Below are 25,617 nucleotides of genomic sequence, written 5' to 3' on the forward strand. Positions count from 1 at the left end.
ATACGTCCTTTGATTTCTTGACTGCTGCTTCCGTGAATGTTGATAGTTGATCCAAGAAGAATGAAGTCCTTGACAACTTCAATCTTTTCTCTTGCAGTTTATTTACAGGTTACTAATTTCTTCCCCTTTTAATTTGCAACCTTTTGCCTCTAGCAGTTAAGCTAAAAATGAAATTAAGCCCTTAATTGTTCAGTCATCTTAGTGAGATCTTTCTTTGGATACTTTATTTCGATTTCTAAATTCTTGAAACATAACCATCGTCTTTTTCGTTAGGGTAAAGTGTACACAATTTAGGTCCTGGTGTGTTACTAGGTATAAGCATTGGACTGCTAGGCACAAGGTCGGTGGTTCAAACCCACCAGCTGCTCCTCAGAAACCCTACACAGGGTCACTGTGAGTTGAAACTGACTTGAAGCCACTTAACAACAACAATATGCAGTTTAGGAACGCTGGTGGTGCAGTGGGTTAAGCATTGCACTACTAAATGCAAGACCAGTGATTCAAACCCACCAGCCACTCCGCAAGAGAAAGAGGAGGTGGTCCACTTCAGTAGAGATTTGCAGCTTTGGAAACCCGAAGGCACACATCCACTGGGTTCTGTAGGGTGCTGTGAGTCAGACTCGAGCCAGCGTCAGTTTATACAGAACTGAAAACCATTCAAACCCCTGTGAAGTGAGAACTTCAGCGGCATTACATGCGTTCTGCACGGTGTCTATCATCAACACAGTCACATCCCCGAACACGCTCCTCACCTCAGAAAGAGATGTAGAGCCCACCGGAGAATGGCCCCCATTCACAGCCCCTCCGTCCCATCAACCAAGACTTCCTGTCTCTAACGGTTTGTTCAGGCCTGATAGATCACAGCACGTGGTCTTTGTGTCTGACGTTGTTCGCTGCACACAGTTCTGTCAGGTCTAGCCAAGTCCCAGCACGCACGCTACGTTTATTTTCACAGTTCAATGATACACATGTATGGCAAGACAGTGTTTTGCATCTCCACCAGTTGATGGACACTTGGGTTGCTTCCACCTCTGGGCTCTCATGAATCGAGCTGCAGTAAGCATGGGCATGCAGGTATCTGTCCCTGCTTTCAAGCCTCTTGCATGAGCAGACCTAGGTGTGGGGCTATTCAGTCCTTTACTGAGATGCCACCAAACTGTTTTCTAAACTGGCCGCACTGTTCCACACTCCCATTGGCAGTTCCATGTTCTCTACATAATAAATAAATACACACAATTTACTTTCAGGGTTTTTATGAATAATAATAGTCTGTGTGGCTCTTTAGGGTTAGCACTGGACAGCTAACCAAAACGTCAGTGGTTCAAACCCACCAGCCACTCCTCAGAAATCCTACACAGGGTTGCTCTGAGTCAGAACTGACTCGACGGCACTTACACTCACCACCAAGAGATGCGAAGCAGTTTCTCATCATTTTTGGTTCATAGTGATGCTTACACTCTGCCCAATTTCTACCTCAGAAAACCCACCATAGCCAAAAACTATAATATTCATATTTTAATGAAATCAATGAGGTGGATTTGTCTTATTCAAGTCAAATAACTTCATCATTTTCCCACTAGACGAAAGGAAAAATTCCTTGTTGCTAATTTGAGCAGATGTTTTTGAAAACTTTTTGAAAGCAGACACTTAAAAACAGAATTTACTATTGTGTTTCACAAGGTCCTATTAACAACTGACATTTTAAGGAAAATCTTTGATGAGCTGTAGGTTAATACTTTTCAAGCAACTTATTTCTACCTGGTTACTGATATTTTCCCTAATTGCACAATATAGTATAATTCTGTATCCAATGGGATCACAGAACTTGGTTATGTATCAGGGTAAGTGTCATTAAAATGATCAAAAGTAATACTCACTATAAACTACAAATAAGCAGGTTTCTAACTATGGTTTTCTATTAGATGGCAAACAAACCATTTTCTATTTTGCTAAAATCGCTTAAAATAGGATGAAGCAAAAATTGTGAGGCACAGCTTTGCTGAATGTTTTTCTGAGAAGAATATTAGAAAGCACACATTACAGAGAACTAAGGATCCTTGATCAAAACAAAACTCACTCAGGGAGATGTTTCTAGTCTCCCTAAGTCTGGAGAGCCTTTTGCGGAGCCATATTGTATGTATTAGAGAAAAAGAGCCCACAATAAGGTTCAGTTAGACAAACAAGCGTCACCTACTCCTTCCATCTCCCCTGTGTCACTGTCTACGATGTGTTCATGTAAAACAGAGAAGCGTCACCTACTCCTTCCATCTCCCCTGTGTCACTGCCTACGATGTGTTCATGTAAAACAGAGAAGCGTCACCTACTCCTTCCATCTCCCCTGTGTCACTGCTTACGATGTGTTCGTGTATAACAGCTCATGGACAGTTTGATGCTATTCAAGGAGATTCTTGTTGAGGCAGAAACCTTAGGAAAATGGATGATTCGTTTAGCGCCCCATTTCTGCACTGGGTGGCACAAATAGAGAAGTGCTGGATGACGAACTAGAAGACTGGTGCTTCGAGGCCACCCAGAGGTGCTTCAGAAGAAAGCTCAGTGGCCTGCTTCTGAAAGGGTACAGCCTTGAAAACCCTAAGTTCCCACTGTACTCTCCATACAGGGGGGGTCGCCCTGAGTTAAGACCAACTCTCCAGCAGCTAACAGCCTCAGTAAATGCAGCAGGATGACGTACCAGGACGGCTCAGCACGGCACTCATTCGGATTGAGAAGGGTTACTACGCAGGTACGATTGTGCCAGAGGCTACGTCATCTGCCTGAGGTTCCCATCACCATGTTCCGGCTGCTGGACAGAGGGCTGGATTAGAAGGACACTCGATGAGCGAGTCAAGAGCCCCAAAGATGTTAGCCTTTCCAATGCTGTGGCCGTCGAAATCAAGTCCCCCAAAGTCACAGCCATTTTTTCTCCTTTGGCAACTAATGAAGACAGGCACTGTTTTAAAACGTGTACTATTTAAGCAGGTCGTTCTGCCAAAGCCGTTGTAGTCTGGAAGCCCTGCTAAACCCTGTCTGTCTACCACGAGTGACCCTCCTGGTATCTGGAACACTGGTGCCAGGCGTCCGGCTCCCAGCTACACACAAGACACCACAGTGCAGCAAACTGACAAAGAGTGGACCTCAGGAAGACCAGGAAGAAAGGCCTAGAACTCTGCCTCCCAAATCCACCTAATGAAAACCTCACAGAACACAATACTGTCCCATAAAAGGGGGACAGAAAGTCCCAAGCTGAGAGGTACCCAGAATGCACAGTGGCCTCAGGCAGACCTGAGATTGTGAAGATGGCGTGGAGCCAGCCAACGTTTTGTTCTGTTGTTCGTGGATTGCCAAAGAGTCAGAGCCAACTTGATGGCAACTAGCAAGCACAATGGATTCATCGGGTGGTGTTACAGGATAAACAACGAACTGCTAATCACAAGGTTGCTTGTTCAAACCCACCACATTCCTCGGAAACTCCATGCAAGGTTGTTGTGAATTGGAACCAATTTGGTGGCAGCTAGCAACAACAACTGAGTCCTGGTGTGGTTCTATGGATAAGCACTATACTACTAAGCACAAGGTCAGTGGGTCTGACCTACCAGTCGCTCTTCAGAACTGACTCAATGGCATTCAATAGCAACAAAAGTAGTTTAATCACCCGGAAAGACCAGAGAAGACTCTCTCCCTCTCTATCCATGTCTCTCCCTCTCTATCCATGTCTCTCCCTCTCTATCCATGTCTCTCCTTCTCTATCCATGTCTCTCCCTCTCTAAAGACGTGGATATGGGCTGAGTGAGGCCACCCACCCAACGGTGGGGCTGTGGATGCCCTCTTGTTATCAGGATGCAGAACAGCGAGTCTCTTAGGACCATCCCTGGACCATCACTCCAAAGATGCCAAGTAGAGTAAAGGGGCAAGGGAACTGCGTTTTGAGTTGAGATGCTTATCATTTTAAATTCATAATAACAGGCAGGAGGATGACAAGTTATCATAGGGAAAGGCTGCCAAGTCACAAAAGAAAAAAGTTAAGGTGATCTACAAACCACTGTAGGCATCGATCCAAGCTCTCAGGCTGCTTTGTGACATTTATATAGGAAACGGCAGATCAGAAACATCTCCATGATAATTGATAACCATGCTTCGAAATCATCAAAACAGATGATCCTGCAAATAGTTCCCAAGCCCTTCCCTGTGAAGCTTGGTTTTCACCTTCCCACCTGGAAGTTGTGTTACCACTCTTGCTAGCTCTTCTGAGCAGCGAATGGTCCCAGTCACTAGAATGCTGCTGTGGTGGGTTTTTGCCGCCGATTCCTGAGTCGTCTTCACAACTGTTGTTACATTAGAGCCCATCACTGCCACCACTGTGCCAATCCATCTCCTCGGGGATCCTCCTGTTTCTCCCTGACCTCTACTTTGCCAAGCATGATGTTCTTTTCCAGGGACTAGTTGTTGTTGTTGTTGTTATGTGCTGTGGAGTCAGTTCCAACCCATAGCGACCCTGTATAGGGTTTCCAAGGCTGTAAATCTTTACGGGAGCAGAAAGCCTCATCTTTCTCCCACGGAACAGCTGGTAGTTTCGAACTGCTGACCTTGAGGTTCTCAGCCCGATTCTCAACTTAGTAGTGGTCTCTATTAAAAGACAAGATCTTTTCTTATTTCTTTTTTACTATTTAACGTTTCAGAAAAATGTTGGTGTGTTTCTGATCAAGGCTTGAACATGAGACCAGGTGCCACGTCTTGTTATGTCTACTTGAATCCATAAAGCAGGGCATTTCCAAACAGCTAACCTACTTGGAATGCCATAAAAGAGTTCAGGTAAACATAACGTGGGTAGAGTTTCTGTGAGAGATGGGAGAGTTGTAGTGAAGGATTCGCAGACCGGTACCACGTGGACTGGTTCTTTCAGACAGGCTGACAATGCTGAGGCAAGAGAGAAGTGGCTCTTGGACCGAGCAGTGGTAGGGACGGACCTGCCTCACATGAAAAAGCAGCTTGCCAACTTATTTATAGTAGCCGCTAGTTGTCGTTAATAGCACTGCTGTTGTTATGTGCCTAGAGTCAGTTCTGACTCATATAGTGACCATGTAGAGAGTTTCTGAGGAGCAGCTGGTGGGTTTGAACCTGTAATCCTGCAGCTAGCACTCTTATGCTTATCTGACAGAGCTACACCAGGCCTCCACACCCTCTAGTACAGGATGCTTTTGTGACTTAAGACGACGCTTCCAGGGGAAGCTTGGTGGGAAGAGGACATGCTATTCTGTCCTCTACAAAGCCGGTGTCACTGGAAGAAGAAGAGGTAGGTAACGGAGCTTCCCAGCCTAAGAATGGGCTCTCCAAATACAAGCAGATGCTTGTCAGGAACATGCTGGCTTTTGTTTCTAGCCAACTTCCACATGCACAACTCAGGGGCAATGACTACATTCATCATGCTGTCCAACCATTATCACGCTCCACATCCCAAAGGTTCCACCGCCATTATGGCATCAACACAGTAAGTAGTCCCTAAGCGAAGGCCTTTGCCCCTCCTCTCGCTCCTGGGAATCACTAATCACCATTAGTTTCAACATCTTGGCCTTTTCCACACGAGTCACATTCTTCAGCATGTGCCCTTTTGTGACCGATTTAGTTCATTCAGCAGGGTGTGGTCAGGGTTTACCCAGGCTGTGGCACGCAGCAAGACTTCATTTCGCCTTGTGACTGAGAACTACTCAGTTCTTCCTTAAAGCGTTCAAAAGCAAAGACGTCACTTTGAGGACTAAGGTGCGCCGGACATAAACCATGGTATTTTCAATCACCTCATATTCATGTGAAAGTTGGACAATAAGTAAGGAAGATGAGACGTTAAAAAAAAATGATACGTTTGATTTATGGTATAGGAGATGAATACTGAAAGTACCATGAGCTGCCAAAAGAATGAGCAAGCAACTCTGTCTTAGAAGAAGCACTCCTTTGCAGTCATGATAGCCAGACTCTCATACTTGGACAGGAGGTACCAGTCCCTGGAAAAGGACATCATGCTTGGTAAAGTGGAGGGTCAGCAAAAAAGACGATGACCTCCAACAATGAGCTCAAACCTGGGAACAACTATGAGTGTGGTGCAGGACTGGGCAGTGTTTCGTTCTGTTGCTATGAGTTAAAGCCAATTCAACAGCACCTAATAACAAGAATACTTCATTGGAAGCATAGACCACATTTTGTTTAGGAACATATTTCTTATGATCAGAAAAATCTTTAAAAAAAAAAATTCTTAGACTTTATTTGGTCCAACTACCAAAACAAGAAAAGCGTTCATTTGGGGAGATCCAGCTTTTGACCCCAGAGTACAAGTCCTGATTCCAGTCCATAAAGCGCTGATCTTGTTGGAAAATAGGGTTGTTAATGATGTTATCAATCAAATTCGAGAGCAGGGTGGGCCCCAATCCTCTATGACTGCTGACCTGATAAGAAAGAGGAGACGAGACAGGAAGAGGACAGATGCTGCCATGGATTCCATGTGTCCGGTATGGGTCCGTGGGGCTGGGCCAGGGTTCTCATTATTGAGTAATTATCCCAGTTAGTGACCTGATGTAATCCTCACCTCTGTGACGTGGAGGCTGGGAGCAGTATGCAGGACTCGATTGCATTGTGAGTCAGTCTCTTTTGAGACATGGAAGAGACTCAACAAGCCAGCAGAAATCGGGGGTACCCCTTGCCACAAAGAAAGAAGAGCCAGGGGAAAGTACACCCCTTCTACCTGTGGTCAGTATGTTGAGAACTTTCTAGACCCAGGGGGAGACTGATGCCAAGACACAGGGAGCTCTCCAGGAACATCGGGCCCATAGATGTTAGGAAAAGACAGGGACCTTCCTCCAGAGCCAACAACACAGAGAGAAAGCCTTCCTCAGGAGCTTAGAATTCCGAATTCTAGCTTTGTAGACTGTGAGGGAATCGATGTGTTTGTTAAAGGCATCCTTTGCAGTATTTCTGTGACAGCACCACTGGACAACTAAGACAGAAAACATATAAGATGCAACTGCAGACCAAGGAATGCCTGGGACTATCAGAGACTGAGAGAGACAGGGAACAGACTCTCCCCAGAGCCTCAGAAGGATTCAACATGGTCAACAGCCTGTTCTCAGAGCCACAGTCTCCAGATCTGTGATCCAACATGGCCTACACCCAGTTTTCAGATCCACACTCTACAAAACTGTCATCCAACATGGGCGAGAGCCTGTTCTCAGATCCACAGTCTACAAAACTGTGATCCAACATGGCTGAAAGCCTGTTCTCAGAGCCACAGTCTGCAGAACTGTGATCCAGCATGGCCAACAACCTGTTCTCAGAGCCACAGTCTCCAGAACTATAATCCAACATGGCCAACAGCCTGTTCTCAGAGCCACAGTCTCCAGAACTGTGGTCCAGCATGGCCGACAGACTGTTCTCAGATCCACAGTCTCCAAAACTGTGATCCAACATGGCTGAAAGCCTGTTCTCAGAGCCACAGTCTCCAGAACTATAATCCAACATGGCCGACGGCCTGTTCTCAGAGCCACAGTCTCCAGAACTGTGGTCCAGCATGGCCGACAGCCTGTTCTCAGAGCCACAGTCTCCAGAACTGTGATTCAACATGGCCGACGGCCTGTTCTCAGAGCCACAGTCTCCAGAACTGTGATTCAACATGGCCAATGGCCTGTTCTCAGAGCCACAGTCTCCAGAACTGTGATTCAACATGGCCGACAGCCTGTTCTCAGAGCCACAGTCTCCAGAACTATAATCCAACTTGGCCGACAGCCTGTTCTCAGAGGCACAGTTTCCAGAACTGTGATAAATTCCTGTTGTTTGAAGTCTCCCAGTTCATGGTCCTTTGTCTGGGCAGTGCTTTTTACATCAGTTCAGAACAACCTGGAAATCTTCCATAATACATGTACCGGGGCTTCCCCATCAAAGACACTACTCCAGGTGGGAGACAGGCAGGGTGGGCCGTGCAGTGAACTCACACCCCACCCCCCTGACACCCCGGATGTGCACAGACCTGGAGCTGGGAGGAGAGAGACAGTGGTTATCCCTGCCAGGGAGGAAGTGCTGGTGGCACAATGCTTAAGTACTCAGCAGCTAAACCAAGTCAGGGGTTTGGTACCACCATGGGCTCCACAGGAGACAAGATCTGGTGATCTTCTCCCATAAAGAGTACAGCCAAGGAAACCCTATGGGGAAGTTGTGTTCTGGCCTATGAAGTCGCTTTGAATTGACAAGGACTGACAAGACAGTACCCAACAACACCAACAACAGGCTCAAAATTGAAGTTCCTGCATGGTACTAAAGGGTAAGTGCTCAACTAGCTGAAAGGCTGTTGGCTCAAACCCACCAGAGGCCTGTCGGAAGAAAGGTCTGGCAACATTCTTCAGAAAGGTCAACAGCCTAGAGCAGCCCAGGGGGCCGTTCCACTCTGCACACTTGAGTCAGAACAGATGTGACGGCATCTGACAGCAGGATTGATGTCACATCTCTGTCATAAAGTTAAACTAAAGCTGTGCAGTGTGCATTCCAACAGGACCATTAAGGGGCAGAGGTGTTAGCATCTCAGGCAGCACAGAGATCCCCCGTGAGCACACCAGAGTCTGGTGGGACCTTGGGGGGTGAGCCTGCAGGTTGTCATAGGTACACTCTTAACCCAGCTGCACAGGCATGCCCACCCTCAGTGGGCCTCACTAACACCCCTGGAAAGGAGGATGCTTGGGCAGAAAGGGCCCTCTTCTCCTCCAGCAGGCACTGTGGCCCCGGGTCACTTTGGGAAGAGCTACTCTGGTGGGCACCCGCTTGTTAGAAAGTGCCATGTTGGAAAGGAGACCCCAGAGAATAGTCCCTCCTTCAAGCATGGTACAACCACCATGGTTTTCAGGCTTCGCCAAGGTACAACGGTGAAGAATCGAACTCAGCTGAGGGAGTGTGAAATAGATCCTGTCCTATGCAAACTCGGCTCGGATGAAAGGAACCGTAAACAAAGATTGAGCTACATATAACCACAATTATTCTTGGCCCGTATAAAACCCTAAGTATCACCCTGGGGTTCTCCCAGGGGAAGAACAAAGATTCTAAGAAGCCATCATCACAACTGTATTATTAATAATAGTCATTCATTGATTCACATTGTGGAATTATGATATGGCCGTGAATTTATAATAATGACTGTTTACCTCCTGTGTTCACTTCCTGGGTCTGCAGCATTCTCGCGGTCACCACCGAGCATGGCCTGAAGGCTGTTGAGGCTGAAACTTCACAATAACGATGCTAACAGTGCCCATGAACAGCTGGCCGCAAGTCTGAGGAATACTAGGGGGTGTCCAATCACCTTCCTGGTACACATATGGGTCCTGGGAATTTCTGAGTTACTTTGCCAGATATCTATTAGAATCTTGTTTTCAGAAATCTCCAAAGAGCTCCAAGTCTCCTGGCATGTGACTCTTTTTTCCTGATTTTATTCAGTGCCAGAGAGTTTGTTGCAGGGAAAGATGGCCCAAACGGTCTCAGATTGAAAGAAAAATATGAATGCGTTGCAATGCTCTGAAATCACAACCTCCACAAATGTCAACAGAAATACGAGAAAAATCCATCAGCTCAAACCACTCTGGTAGTTACTTCAAGGACAACTGCGCGGTTGTAATAGGAAATAGACCCTTCCAATCCAACTGAATTCAATATGGACACAAGTATTTTAATTGCTGTTTCCAAAGACCTGGGCCGAGAGACTGTCACACACAAAATATGCAACGATGCCCTCGAATGGAATGACAGAGCCAGCTTGGCATTTGCCTGGGCGCTGTTGGGAGACACGGCCAAGTTCCACACCAGGAACAGATTGGAGGAAATCGGGGAGCCTGGGTTGCTGGAAGGAATGTAAATGGATAGTTGAATCTCACGCTCTCTCCTTAACCTTCACAGAAGAATGTTCCAGACCTGGGTTTTGTTATAGAATTGACCACTTTTGGAGATTGGAGAAGAACAGTACTGTTATGGTAGAAGGATTCCTGGTGTGGCGCTGAAAAATCAGCACTGGACTACAAACCAAAAGGTCAGCAGTCTAAACCCACCAGCCATCCTCAGAAACTCTATGCAGGGTTGCTATGAGTTAGAACTGACTCGAAGGCTCTTAATAACAACATTATGGCAGAAGGCCAGACTTTGTTTTGGCCAACCAGGTGCTCAGATGGGATTAGGAAACACTCTGCTCCAATATGACCTAGCTTTAAGCTGGTAACTCAATCTTCAAAGACAAGGTCCCATTCACAGGTACAGGAGCCAGGACTGGACAGACACAAGTCAATCTGTAACAGGATGATCCTCCGGTAAGCAATGTAAACCTGCCTACTCACTCCATGAGATGGTTTTACTGTAAGAGCTCTGACTGCAGACACAGCCGTGTTTGCAGGACAATTCCTGGAAGCGGGGACGGGCAGCAGATTTAAATCAAGAGCAATAAGACTGGTAAACCTGAGGTCTCTCAAAGCCCCAAAGGCTGCACCCCAAGCCTAGAATGCCAGCGATGTACATTATGGGCTGTAGTGTTTCCCCGGCACCTATGGATGGGACCCTGTTTGGAAACAAGTTTTTGTTGTGTTAACCAGGTGATTTAGGAGCAGGGTGAGTCTGGATTTGTATCATTTCTGAGTGATATCATAAGAAATGGGGAGACAGACAAGGGAGAAGTCACCTGAAGAGCTTTCCAGAAGCCAAGGAGCTCCGAGAAACTTTCAGGGCAACAGGAGCTGAAACAGCCAAGGCTCCTTCTCCAGAGCCCACCAAGAGAGGGGGAGAATGGGAGCGCCTGGCCCCAACAAAGCCGTATAACCTTGAGGCATTCCACTCCTGTTCTGTATGGCCACGCGTGTGTGGTGTGTTTGTTACAGACACAGAGACAATGCCCAGTGCCCACTTACTAGTTAAATGGAAGGCAAATCATTTCATTCTAAGAACCACTGCTCTCAGCAGAGGAGGCACACTTTAGACGTCTGGGATACCTGCACCTCCCTGTCATTGAATCCTTTCGATTTAAGTTAAACTTACTTTTCGGAGGTGAGTTTTATTTTTGCCTACTTCTCCCTTGTCACACCCAGTCCTGGGGTCACTGACTTGTGGTGTAAAATGTGTTGGATGAAGTAAGAATAGCAACTGAGGCGATCACCCAGAAATGCGAGGCTATATCCAAACACAAATATACCAACACAACAATGCTGTGAGCACAAGACATACCTGTGTTCAATTCCGGTTGGCCCTCAGTGTCCAAGAGGAATGTCGGCGGCACCTCAGAGATCCAGGGTCCCAGGCTGGGAGGGCCAATCACAGCAAATGGCCCCAAATCTCTGGGTTCCACCCAGAAATGCCCAATGAAGACCTTGGGCTTTTCTCTAATAAATCCATCACAGACACTGAACCTGAAGCAAAGACTTAATCTGCGGCCATCTTAAAGACTTAAGATGCATGCCATCTCAACAGAACCACAGCCTTCAGCATGGCTCGCTCCTCTGTGTAAAGAAAACAAACATCCTCCCTACTGGACCAATAAATAACATCACGGTAAGTGGAGAAAAGATTGAAGTTGTCAGACTTCATTTTTCAGAGATCCACCATCAACATTCATGGAAACAGCAGGCAAAAAATCAGAGGACATATTTGCACTAGGCAAATCTGCTGCACAAGACCACTTTTAAGTGTTCAAGAGCAAAGATTTCAGTTTGAGGACTAGGGTACCTGTGATCCCAGTCATGATATTTTCAATAGCTCCATATGCATGTGAAGGTTGCACAGTGAATAAGGAAGACCGTAGAAGAATCGATGCATTTGAGTTGTGGTGTTGAGTTATGGAGGAGAATATTTAAAGTGCCAGAAGAACAAACAAACCCGTGTTGGAATTAGTAGAGCCAGAGTGTTCCTTAGAAGCCCGGATGGGGAGACTTGGTCTCATACTCGGACATATTATCAGGAGGGGCCAATCCCTGAAGCAGCACTGCTTGGTAAAGTGGATCATGAGCGAAAATGAGAAAGACCCCAAAAGAGATGAACTGGCATAGTAACAGCAGAAATGGACGATTGTGAGGTTGGCACAGGACTAGGTAGTGTTTTGTTCTGTTGTGCGTGGGGTCGCTGTGAGTTGGAACTGACTCAACGTCACCTAACAACAACAACAACAACCAAGGAACATGGTGGGTCAAAGGAACAGGAACGTGAGCTGTAATGAAGCTCTCTGGCCCCTGATCCGCTCGGTTTGCACAGCACTGTTTTCACAAGCTAAGACTTCACAGAAAATGACTTCTAGAACCTTCCCTAAGGTTAAATATCATGAGATATTTAAATTATCTTTAAATGATTTCTCAACACAGATAATTGAGGTGTACAGCTACAATCAAGGCATAAGATTTTATCTAAAATTTCCCCAAATGTGTGTGTTCACTACACATTAATTATCTCCAGAATTCATTTCCTGGACAGATTTACCTATTTCATACTAAAACCAAGAAACCCAAATCAATGCCATCCAGTTGACTCCTACTCATAACAACACTAGAAAAGGTTCCAAGACAATAAACATTTATGGGAACAGACAACCTCATCAAACAGACAGCCAGCAGCTGGCGGGTTTGAACCCACAACCTTGGCTGAGTTTCACAGCACCAGCAAGACTCCTTTATGTCCACGCTATAGCCCATGGTGAACACACCTTAAATCATTTCACCCTCTGGCCAGTGTCCTGGGACATTGTTCTTTCTAAGTGAAGGTAAACTCAAGAGCAAAACTACCTGCAGCTGACAAAAGCTAAGGGAAACAAAGTGTGCCATTCTTGCCTGACATGTGCCCGTCCATTTGAAAGAGGCATCTTTGACTGCAGATTTGATCACCAATAAATATGGGCTGACTCATTCTTTGTCAGCTGCAAAGGAAACTCAGGTCCTAGGATGAAGGGTGGGGTATTGTGTAGGCTTGCTTTTCCATTACCCTAAGATGCTGCCGCGAAGGAACCAACTCCAGTGAGCCCTGTGTGGCTGTGAGGTGTGAGTCCTGACCACATGTGGCCCTTGGCAGTCCACGCTTGATGGAACCTGAGGAGAGTTTGACTGTGTATATTCTAGGATCCTACTAGGCACATTTTGCTAAAGGTAATACAGAAACGTTCTGCTGTGTATGGGGTCACTATGAGTCAGTTCCAACTTGATGACACCTGACAACAACAACAATAACACTAGGCACATCGCCTAGGCTAATGCCAGAGCAACCTAGGGGCCAGTTCCCAGTCTCAGGTAATGCGACACGTGAAGACGATGCTGCAGCCCCTGACTCTGATGCACCCACAGCACCTGGGACCCCCAGACCTAAAGGACAGAGAGGAAAATGGCCATGTGCTCTGTGAAGAGGGAGAGCAGGTCCATCCCATTCAGACTGCTCTTGAAGGAGTAAGGAGACACTTAACAAAAAGAAAATGCAAAATAGATAATATCTTAGAAGTGAAAAATCAGAAATAAGGAAGCCATTTAAAAGCCAGGTGAAGCTACTCAATCACCTCATTTTAGAATCATATAGAATAACAAAGGTGCCCCAAGGACGATCAGCTGTCCACTTGAGTTAACTTCGATGTATATGTGCATGTTGTTGTTGCTAAGTGCCCTCAAGTCAAGTTGGTTCCGGCCTATAGAGACCCTGTTTAGGGTTTCTGAGGAGCGATTGGTGAGCTTGAATCGTTGACCTTGCAGTTCAAACCGAATGTGCAGTCCAGTGCATTAACCCACAGCTCACACCAGGATTCAATAGGTGTACAGTGTGAGTATGTATGCGTGTCAGGGTGTACATGTATGTGTCTGTGTGTATGAATAAGTTTGACAGTATGTGAGCGTGTGAGTATGGGTGTGTGAATATGTGTGTTTGTGCAAACCTGTGAGTGTGAGTATGTGTGTCTGTGTGAACGTGGGTGGAAACCGTGTGTGTTTCAGTGTGCATGAGTATGTATGAGTATGTGTGCATGTGTTAGCATGTGAGTGTGAACATTGATTGGGAGAGAGGAAGACCCTCAACGAGATGGACTGACCCAGTGGCTGCAGCTATGCGCTCACACAAGGCAACAACTGTGAGGACGGCGCAGGGTCCGCCCATGCTTCCTTCGGTTGTGCACGGGGCCACTGAGTCAGAACGGAATCGACAGCATCCTACCAACAACTATGAAGTAAATTGAATTTTTATACTTATATTGGTTTTATGACGTCCTGGTGTGGTGCTGTGAGCTAATGCGTCAGACTGCAAGATCGTTTGAACCGCAAGGTCAGTGGTTCAAGTTCACCAGCTACTCCTTGGAAACCCTATACAGGGTCACTATACGTCAGAATCGACTCGACGGCACTTAACAACAACAACAATCGGTTTTCTACAACAACAAAAATCATCCTTTCTTACTAGTCCATCTCCTACATCACATTATTTTCTTTGGGGGCCGAGTGTTCCAATGGAATCGGTTTCCAGTCCTGGAGGGCCACTCACTGACATGCCCAGCACTGGCCAGGCACTTCGTCATGGGGCTCTGGTCCCTCAGGCCACTGCAGGTGAGCTCGGGAGACTCCAGAGGAGCAGTGTGTGGTTGTGAAGTGCCATCAAGTCGGTTCTGACTCGTAGCAATCCTGTATAGAGTTTCCAGGAACAGCTGGTAGATTTAAACTGTCAACCATGAGGTCAGCAATCCAGTGCTGGTTCTATAAAGACTGTTGTTGTCGTTGTTGAAGGCCATTGAGTCCGATCTGACTAATAGTAACAGCCCTGTATAGGGTTTTCAAGGAGTGGCTGGTGGGTTTGAACTGCCGACCTTACAGTTAGCAGTCCAACAGTGATCCTATAGAGCCACCTCAGCAGGGAGATGGACCACATGGGGCTCTGACTTCTGGGCCTGGGTGGGTCCAGTGACTAGCTGTCTCCACTGCTCAGCTCAGGGCTACCCTGGTACCACCATGGACCACACTTGGGGAGTTCTGTGAATTTGCTTTAACACCTGTGAACATCCTGGCTCTGGATCCAGATATCATACTTTATTACTGCTGCTGCTGTATCAGTCCCTAACGACTCATAGGGACCCTATATAGGCTTGCTGAGGATCAGCTGGTGGGATTGAACTACTGACCTTGAGGTCTGCAGTCTATTGCTTATCTGCATTACCACACCAGGACTATCATTGGCTAAATAAAACACCTTTCTCACTGCACCTTGTACGACCAGTTGCTGAGTGAGGAGTGACCAAAAGGACAGACAACACATGTGTTTCTACCTGAATGTAGCCCAAGAGCTAAGATCTGGTAGTGAAGCCCTCTGTACTCCGCCCCTCCTCGCACCCTGCCCTGGCCCATGCTGGACTGTATCTCAGGAACAGGCAACGACTCCAACAGTGAGGGTGGGAGGGCGCTGAGGGTACTCTTATGGCGAGCAGAAGCAAAGGAGCTACCACCTAGCTGTCAGGAATGAAAAGATGCCCGTCTTCAGACTTGAGCAGATTGAGGATTGAGAAGATGGCACAAGAACAGGCAGTGCCAAGCACTGCTCTGTTTGTGGAAAGGCCATGAGTAGGAACAAGTGTCTTAAAGTGCTTTTCGTCTGAACAAACCATGACAGAAAAACTCTCAATGATGTACAGCTATTGCTTGTGAGCAAAGCAACAGATTCAGAAGAGGTCTGTGCACAGATGGACAGGGTAGTGGTCCCTCCCTGAGTGAAGCCCAGGGCTCCAGACTGCTGTCTTATTTCCCTGGGCTGAATCCAAGTTGCCCCGATCACGGTGCACTCGGGGTTCAGAGAGCTGAGAGCTTTCTTTGTAATGGCACCAGGAAGAACTCCCATGTCTAAAGAATGTGACAGTGTTCTGACGGTCACATCTAAGGAGAACTCGGATCCTTCACCCAGAGTGATCACATCTCATCTAAGAAGGGACTTGAATCCTTCACCCAGAGTGGTCACATCTCATCTGAAGGAGGACTCGGATCCTTCACCCAGAGTGGTCACATCTCATCTGAAGGAGGACTCGGATCCTTCACCCAGAGTGGTCACATCTCATCTGAAGGAGGGTCTTGGCTCCACTAGCCCAGTGCTATTGATCTACTCACCCCGTGTTATTCTACATCACCTGAAGAAGAGACTCAGATCTGTTCACCTACCTTTACTTCTCGCCTAAAAAACCCACTGTCACTAAGAGGATTTCACTTCATAGTGACCCGATAGGACAGGCTAGAATCACTCCTTAACATTTCTAAGATTACATTTTTACAGAGGCAGCCTGCCTCATCTGTTTGCCATGAAGTGGCTGGTGGGTTTGAACTGCCAATCTTTTGGTTAGCAGCCCTTCTTCCCCACTGTGCTACTAGGAGTCTTGCATCATCTAAAGGGGGCTCAGACCCATTCACCATGTACCATACTGCATCCTCAAACGCAGAGTGAACTGACTAAAAGCCAGGTTCAGTGCAGGGCGGGGACAATGTCTTCTTCCCAGGTTTTGGTGTGGTGCTGGAACGTGTGTCTGTTTTACTGGCGATGACTGTTAGAGCTAACAGGTAAACAGTACAGAAATGGTCTCAAAGGTGTTTTTAGTCTGTGTGGTCTTTCTTCCAAGATAATAAGAAAAGAAAGCAAGTCCCTTTCTGAAAAGAGCTCTATTTGTGTTTGAAACACCAGTGTATTTTGCTGAGAATCAAACCCCTCATTAACGTGGGAGGCATTTCAACAGTTTGCTTTAAGCCTGCTGGTTAACTCTAAATCTGATTCTTAAATCAGGAAAGCAAAACATGACAAGTATAAAGTCAGTCCCCCAACCATCACTGACCCAGCCAGGTAGGGTTGTACACATGCCATCTGCTACCAAGAGAGCGTGAAAGAGTAGCGAGAGTCAGAATCTTAGCATAATTATAGCTTCTGAAGATTTGGGGTGGGAAAATGTGTGAGGCTGGATAAATCTGTTTCATGGTGGCATCGTGCCTTCTAAGCAAAGCATACACAAGAATGCATGATCTGCTCTTGGAATTCATGAAAATTTACTCCACTTCCTACATGCTCTGAAAAATACCCACAACTGTACACCTCCCGAGTTTTTAAATACAAAAAGTTAGCAAAAATAAAAGTAAGATACACAGATGTTGATTTTAACGATGAGTCTACCCATCTTTGAACGAATAATCAGAGAAAGACTTACCTTTGCAGTTTCCTCGGTATGCGATCTCTAGCTGGGGGTCCTTACACTTGGCACGTTGAAACTCGCAGCGAGACAAGAAGGTTCTTCCGTCAGAAGCGCAGAGAGGTTTTTGAGGAGAGCCCGCACAGTCCAAGCTACAATTCTTGTCTTTATCTTGGTCAACTCTCAAAAACTTGTGGGGGGAAAAAAGCAGACAAATGTAAAGAAATGTTCTCTATGACATCTAAAAATATAGGCCACTAAGTGGCGGGGAATGAAAAATGGCACTGTGACATTTTTATCACTGCCAGAAACCTGGGAATCTCAGCAAATTCCATCCATCTGCTATGACAGTCTCAATGATTCCCTGTTGGTTGGTGTTTGATGGCAGAACCTCATAATTCTATAGACAGCATGGCATGAAATGCTGATTATCTTGGCCTGGAACACACCCATATTCCAGGGTGCAACACAGCTGACTTTTTCCTCTTCATTTGTGATTCATTTTGAAAGTGACAAGGGTCAGGAATGCCCACTGATGGTTTGGAATTGCTGTGAGCTCTTTCCAAATTGACATGGCTGCTGCAATTCCATCTAAGTTCTAGGAAGCCTCCCCCCACCCCACCCCCACCCAGGAATCAGGCACATTTATTTGAACTCAAGCATCACGTTTTGAACAAATGTTGATTGAGGAAAGGAACTGCCTATGCTCAAGAAGAGACTTGTCAACTGCAATGAAAAAGCCTCAATATGCAGCATATCCATCATACTGCAGCATAAAGAGATGGTGCACTGGCCACACGGGCAGCCACGAGTCTCAGATACAGCTACAAGTAAGAAGCCCATAGAGGTCACCATGCTAGTGGTCATTTAGCACATGGAGATTGCTGTGTGGTTGACCATTCCCGGGTCACCTGTCCTTGTTTTTGCTACTGTATGTTCCTGACACACAGACTCAGGGATAGCAGCATCCCAGTGGTGTGTCTCAGGTTCTGACCCTGCCTGTCCCCACAGCCTGGGTTACTGACTGCTTACTGACTTTCATGCAGCATGTCAAGAGCCAGATCCTGTCTAGCCCTATGACAGGAAGGACAAAACATCTGACAGGAAGCTGATGATACCTGGGAAGGACTGCAGGTGGGGCTCAGATCACCTCACCTCCCAGAGCCCTGGAAGGAGGTGGTAAGCAGATTGTGGTCAAGAAGGTATGGTTATCACGTGACATCGTGGCAGTCACAATGGCTCACTCACTCAGCAGCTCTGGACAAAGGCCTGGGCCACATGACTTGTGGTCCAGCAGGTGACTGAGCATACTCCTCAGCTCTTGGAACTCCCTAACAAAAATAATCAGTATGTTTCTAACGTTTGCAATCTCAAACACCACGCTCCAAATTTCCTTGAGACCAAATTCACCTGCCATGATGAGACAGGGATATTTTAGCCAATATACAAATGAAAATGCAATTAGTGCCCTTTTCGTGTTTTGTAAAAACACGTACTTATGTTTGAAAATGGACAAAGTACATCCATTGTGTGACTTTGGGCATTGGGGGGCTTCCACTCCCAGCTTTTTCTTTGCCTGACATGTATTTTCACACTCTATTGGCTGAAAGCATCCAACCTGTGGTATTTCCCCAGAAACATACCTAGCCTGAGTCAGCAGGTGTGAGAGGCACGTTCAGGACCTTCGGGGTACTGTGCCTCAGAAGGGGTGGAACCTGGGGGCCATCCACCCACAGAGATGCTGTGTAGGTTTTTCAGAACCTTTCATACTGACTGCTTCCTGACTCTCGGGAAGTCCTTGAAAACTTGATAGAAGTGTTCTCCCAACCTAGTGTTGGGTCAGAACAGTTTAGCCCAAGATGGGTCTATGGATAAGCATAGTTGTGTCCAGGCCCAACTATGGATACCAATGATAAATGACAAACTATGGGCAACCAAAGGAGCTCTGGCAGTGTAGTGGTTATGAGTTGGGCTGCTAACTCCAAGGTCAGCTGTTTGAAACTACCCATTTTTTTGCATGAGAAAAATGAGGCTTGCTGCCCCTGTAGAGATTTACAGCCTCGGAATCCCTATGTCACTATGAGTAGGATTTGACTTTACAGCACACTGCTGCCGCCACCACCATGGTTAACCAACAATGGATAACTGACTATGGGGTAACACAGTGAAGAATGGGAAAGGTGCGTGCCAGGCTTGGACCCTTTCATTGTACTTATTTGATCTGTATGCTGAGCAAATGATCCGAGAAGCTGGACTATATAAAGAAGAATATGAAAACAGGATCTGAGGAAGACTCACTAACAACCTGCAATAGGCAGACACACAACCTTGCATTCTGGAAGCGAAGGACTTGAAGCCTTTACTGATAAAGATCAAAGACTACAGTCTTCAGTACGTAGTATTACAACTCACTATAAAAGAACAAAACTCCTCACAAATGGACAGAGAAACAACATCACGATAAACGCAGAAAAGATCGACATTGTCAAGGATTTCATTCTACTTGGATCCACAATCCATGCTCACGGAAACATCAGTCAAGAAATCAAAAGACCTACTGCAGTGGGCAAATCTGCTGCAAAAGTCCTCCTTAAAATGTTAACATGCAAAGCTATTACTTTGAGGACTAAGAGGTGCCTGACCCAAGCCAGGGTATTTTCCTTCATTTCATATGCATATGCGAGCTGGACAATGAATACAGGCAGACCAGAGAACTGTTGTATTTGAACCGTGGTGTTGCTGAAGACTATTGAAACTACCATGGACTGTCTCAGAAGAAGACAGCCAGACGCTCCTTTAGAAACCAAGATGGCAAGACTTTGCCTCATGTCTTTTGGACATGTTGTCAGGAGGGACCAGTTCCTGGAAAAGGACATCATGCTTGATAAAATAGAGAGTCAGTAGGAAGGTGGAAGACCCTCCCCAAGGTGGACGATACAGCAGCTGCCAACAGTGGGCTCAAACCAACAACTGTGAGGGAGGCACAGCACTGGGCAGGGCTTCGTTCTATTGTGTCCAGGGTCACTATCAGCTGGAGCTGACCTGACAGCACCTAAAAGCAATAAGGGGAAGAGAGGGGAGAACACCAGCCAGCGGTTCATCCTGATCATATGGAATGTTCAGGAGATGCTTTGAGAACTCCAGTTTCAAGCAGGAGCCCACAGCTTTCTAGGGGACTCAAGCTGATGGTGAGCCCATGTGTGTGAGAGGAGAGCTGTACTCCATCAGGGTTTCAGGAGCCCACCAGTCCTTTCTCTCAAGGTCACTCTCAGCAGACTCAAACGTACAGCCTATGGGTCAGTTGCTAAGCACACCAGTCACTGTGTCCCCTCGGGACTCTGCCCTGTAACCTGGCTCCCTTGTATTTTAGACAGAAAGATGGAATAACCTAAAATCCTGTTCATTTTTCCATTTAAGCCAGGGTCTATGTGCAGTGCCTGAACCCTAAGTCAGGCAAACCTTCAGGTTGGGCCCTACAATTATCACCTTCTCTAAACAGAGAGAGGCAGGTTCTGTATCTTCCCTTAAAAAAGAGCGTGTGTGCTCAGTTATCTGGAATGTAGCGCTAAACTTGGGTAATTCGATGGCTGAGAATGGATAATGGTGGCATGCTTTCTCAAGAACCAAAGAGCAGGTACTTCATGCCTAGACACCCCTCCCCTACGCCCATGCCCCTGTTTAATAGTAATGAATCCAGAGGGACATGGTCATTTCAGGGAGGGAAAGACGGTAATAATTGTGCTGTTTTCTCTGAGAAGTAGAGCCCATTAAAGAAAACAACAGGACCCCTGGTGGTGCTATGGTTTGCACTGCTAACTACAAGGTCAGCAGTTCAAATCCACCCGCCACTCAGAGGGAGGATGAGGAGGCTGTCTGCTCCGGTAAAGTGTTCCAGTCTGGGAACCTCAACGGGGCAGTTCTCCTTGGGCCTGTAGACTCACTCTGAGGAGAAATGTGGGAGTGGGAGGGTTTGGGCTATGGCTGTCATGGTGGGCACACGGCATTGTCACACTAACTAGACCTTGTTGTTGTTGTTAGGTGCCATCGAGTTGGTACCGACTCATAGTGACCTTATGCACAACAGAATGAAACGCACTGCACGATCCTGGGCCAACCTCACTACTGTTGCCACATTTGAGTCCATCTTGGCTAATTCATCTCGTTGGGGGTCTTCCTCTTTTTCCTGACCCTCCACCTTACTAAATATGACATCCTTCTCCAGTGACTGGTTCCTCCCGATAATATGTCTGAAGCATGAGAGACGAAGTTTGGCCATCTTGGCCTCCAAGGAGCACTCTGGCTACACTTCTTCCAAAACATATATATTGGTTCTTTTGGCAGTCCATGGCACTTTCAGTATTCTCCTCCAACATCATAACACAAAGGCATCAGTTCTTCTATAGTCTTCCTTATTCACTGTCCAGCTTTCACATACATATGAGGTTATTGAAAATACCATGGCTTGGGTCAGGTGCACCTTAGTCCTCAAGCTGACTTCTTTGCTCTTCAACACTTTAAAAAGTTCCTGTGCAGCAGATGTGACTAATGTAATACATTGTCTGATTTCTAGACCTGCTGCCCTGCAATCCATTCTGACCCACAGTGACCCTGCCAGACAGAGGAGAACTGCCCATCGGATGACTGAGGATGGGAATCTACAGAGGCAGACAGCTTCAAAACCATGTCACTGTTAGCACCTTGTGGCTCCAAGTAGATTCAAACTCACGTCGTCTCTGTGTGACAAAGCAGGGTGGACCCAGTGGGCTCTCCTGGCTGTCCCCATTACAGGAAGGAGCACTAGTGTTGCAGTGGATTAAGCATTAGACTGCTAAAGGCAAGGTTGGCAGTTCAACCCCACTAGTGGTTCCTTGGGAGAAAAGATGAGGCGCTTTGCTTCTGTAAAAGTTTCCAGTCTGGGAAGCCCTCAGGGGTGGTTAGGCTGTATCCTACAGGGTCACTATGAGGCACAAACAACCTGGACAACCATGGGTTTACTGCTGATTTCGTGTTGTTTTTTTTTTAAAAAAGAAACGATTCCTGTTCTAAAGCGCTCACTATTTGCTAAAGAGGCTTGGCTAAGGGTCTTCAGAGTAGTTCAAGATAAAATTGGCATTTTGTCAAATTTCAGAAGAAATTAATGGGCCCTTGAGGGATTTTGTTTAAAAAGCACCTCAAAGTGAGAGGGGTTTTCCATTTCTTTTATCTTCCTAAAGCAGTTCTGTCTGCAGGGTGTGCGATCTCACCTTGTGAGAAACCTGCAGGAAGCAGGAAGTGCCTTCGTTAGACACTGAGAAAACCTCACCTTACAAAGTACTACAATGGGATGCTAAGGGATAAGCACTGGAGTGCCAACCACAAGGTCGGAGGTTCAATCCCTCCAGCCGCTCCTTGGAAAGCCTGCATAGTCGCTATGAGTCAGAACCGACTCCATGACACTTCACAACAACAATACTAGGAGCAGGGTGGCTCCGGGTAGAATTCTCCACTTTCACATGGAAGACTGGAGTTCGATTCCTGGCAAGCGCACCTTCAGTTCAGCCACTGCCTGCCTGTCAGTGGAGACGTGCACGTTGCTATGATGCTAAACAGGTTCTGGTGAAGCTTACAGACTAGGACAGATGGGAGAAAGGTCTAGAAATCTACTTCCAAAAATCAGCCAATGAAAACCTGATGGATCCCCAGGTCTTCACTGTCAGCTGATGTCGGGGACGCTGGGGAGCCTGCCAGCGTTTCATTCCGCTGTGCACCTCATGGCAGCTACAGCAGGCCTAATAAACCACACAGGTGATCCGAGCTGCCATTAATGTGTACGTGGGTTTGAGCCAGAAGGAAAGCTGGAACAAGACCAAATGTTTAAGAAACAGGTTCAAACATTCTCTCAATCTGAACGTGGATGAGCGTTCACACCACAATAGCAGCTTGCAGCCTGTGTATTTTACTGGGGAGATTGTGTTGTAGGAAACTCTGAAGAAAAACCACCTCGGAAGCAGAGAAACCCAGAGCTGGAAGAGTCACAAAAACTCAAACTTACCCTGCAGCGCAGCCCTGACATGCAATGGGCGCATACCAGAAGGAGGTGAAACTGGGGTGCAGACCTAACTGGGAGATGCACCCAGAGAAAGACTCTGGAACAAGGGGGCAGGCAGAGAGTTACAAACGCATGGACGTTTCCCCATTTCACTGCCGGAAGCTGCTCGGGGTTCAGAAAAGACTGCTTTGTCACTGGAACCCAACTGGGAACAAACGTCCTCAGTGTAAAGATGGGGATGGCTCTGTAGCGCCCACGGCCAAGGTGTGAAGGTAAAATACTGTTCGCAGCAGCGTGATTCTCCAGTGCATTCGTTTGTTCTGTCACATGTTCAGTTTACGCCGCTCTGTGGGCACGTCGAGAAACATCTTAGCTCATTAGGAAATAGTTCCTCAAGGGCCATTGTTGTCCTTACCTCTTTTCCACACTCCTTAAGGGTAGTCTCATCTTTCTAAGTTAGCTCTGCAGACAGGTCCAGCCTGAGCCGAGGCATCAACTATGGTTGTGACTGGTCTTTGTGAGGGGTGGGACCAGACCCCAGCAGAGTGAAGATGCAAGATAACTAAACCCAGGACCTGGAGGAGTGGAAGGGGTACATGTGCCAAGGTGAGTTAGGCACTGGGCTACTAACCGAAAGGCCTGGGCTCAAACCCACCAGGTGCTCTTCAGAGAAAGATGAGACTGTCTGCTCTGTAGAGATTTAGAAACTCAAGGAGCATGTGCTGCTGTACGATCAGCACTGGACTGCTAACTACAAGGTCGGCAGTTCAAACCCACTAGTCTCTCCTTCCTTATTCACTGTCCAGCTTTCACATCCATATGAGGTTATTGAAAATACCATGGCCTGGGTCAGGTGCATCTTAGTCCTCAAGCTGACATCTCTGTTCTTCAATACTTTAAAAAGTTCCTGTGCAGCAGATTTGCCTTTGAGAATTGATGCCTTTGAGTTGTGGTGTTGGAGGAGAATACTGAAAGTGCCATGGACTGCCAAAAGAACCAATAGATCTGTTTTGGAAGAAGTGCAGCCAGAGTGCTCCTTGGAGGCCAGAATGGCTAAGCTTTGCCTCTCATACTTTGGATATACTATCAAGAGGGAACAGTCGCTGGAGAAGGATGTCATGCTGGATAAGATGGAGGGTCAGAGAAAAAGAGGAAGACCCCCAACGAGATGGATTGGCCAGGTGGCATCATTGATGGACTCAAGTGTGGCAGCGGTAGTGAGGTTGGCCCAGGATCCGACATGGTTTCGTTCTGCTGTGCATGGGGTCGCTATGAGTCGGTTCTGACTCGATGGCACCTGACAACAACAACAACAGTCTCTCCTTGGAAACCCTACACAGGATCGCAATGAGTCGTAACTGACTCCACAGCACTTAACAACAACAAAAGAGGGCTACCCCTCTGTCCTGTGGGGTCACAATGAATGGGGATCGACCCAACGGCAGTGGGCTTCTGGGTGAACTGAGTCACAGTGCTGGTAGCGCAGAGATTAAGCACTTGTTGACTAGCAAAAAGGCTGTCGTTTGAACCCACCAGTGATTCCAGAGCAGATAAGGGTTAGCAGCCTGCTGTGGTAAAGATGACAGCAGAAACTCAGTGGCAGCTCGACTGTCCTCGGGGTCACAATGCGTCAGAATCAGCTGGACAGCCACAAGAGCAAGAGCTGTCAGGGAACACCAGTGGGAGTCTGGCTGTCACTCAGATGTACCGAGCACATGCAGTCTGGAGGGTGCTGGCTCTCAGGCTGCAGACTGGAAGGCAAGGTTGGATCTCCCTGGGAGGCTCCATTCCCTGAGCTGGGAGCCTCGGCAGCAGCTCTGGAATCAGTGGGAATACATAGGCTCCACACACGTGGATGGTTCAAATAAATAAATCAAGGGCTGGATTTGTAAAGCCACTGTGACCACAGCCCAGGGCCCACCACACTCAGGGGTATCCATGGCGAAGATGGTGAGGTGACCTCTCACAGATGCTCCCAAACTGTTATCTAAACGAAGACTTGGCACGGCAGCTGGTCTGAGCATCACTCAGTGCGCCATGGACCCTCCTCACCTCCACCGTCTCATTCTTCTGCCTTTTTCCTAAATTGACCAGCACCGGCCTTAATGTGGAAACAAAGGGCTGGGCCGCCACCAGGCTCCCTGTGATATGAAGACTGCTCTGTGGAGTCATCATGGCCTGGGCTCTGGGGAAATGGACAGAGTCCTGATGTAGGGGATGAAAACTGGCTGTAACCCGGGTCCCCTCATTTATAACATGGCGGCGACAGTTATAATGCCCGTTTCACTGGATTATCGTGAGGTTAAAATGAGATGGCATGTGAGAAATGGTTAGAAAAATATGCGGATGTTGTGTGCTATAAGCCTTCTGAGCAGAGATCCCCATTTCTCAAAATCCAAATAGATGGGTTCATTTCAAGTTGGAACTGAACTCCTCC

At 47.0% G+C, this 25,617-nt stretch overlaps 1 protein-coding gene across 1 annotated transcript in view; it reads right to left on the reverse strand.

Moving 5' to 3' along the window:
• LOC102810654 (SPARC-related modular calcium-binding protein 2-like) overlaps positions 1-25,352 on the reverse strand; it is a 151,743-nt gene extending 126,391 nt beyond the window's left edge. The window contains exons 1-3 of the mRNA XM_006871196.1: positions 25,233-25,352; positions 20,124-20,183; positions 17,171-17,342 (exon numbers count right to left, since the gene is read on the reverse strand). Of these exons, the coding sequence (XP_006871258.1) occupies positions 17,171-17,342; positions 20,124-20,183; positions 25,233-25,352 (352 nt within the window). The remainder of the gene's footprint in view (positions 1-17,170; positions 17,343-20,123; positions 20,184-25,232) is intronic.
• Positions 25,353-25,617: the final 265 nt, after the last annotated feature.

This window comes from Chrysochloris asiatica, unplaced genomic scaffold, assembly GCF_000296735.1.
Source record: "Chrysochloris asiatica unplaced genomic scaffold, ChrAsi1.0 scaffold00162, whole genome shotgun sequence".
In the NCBI taxonomy this organism is placed as follows: Eukaryota; Metazoa; Chordata; class Mammalia; order Afrosoricida; family Chrysochloridae; genus Chrysochloris; species Chrysochloris asiatica.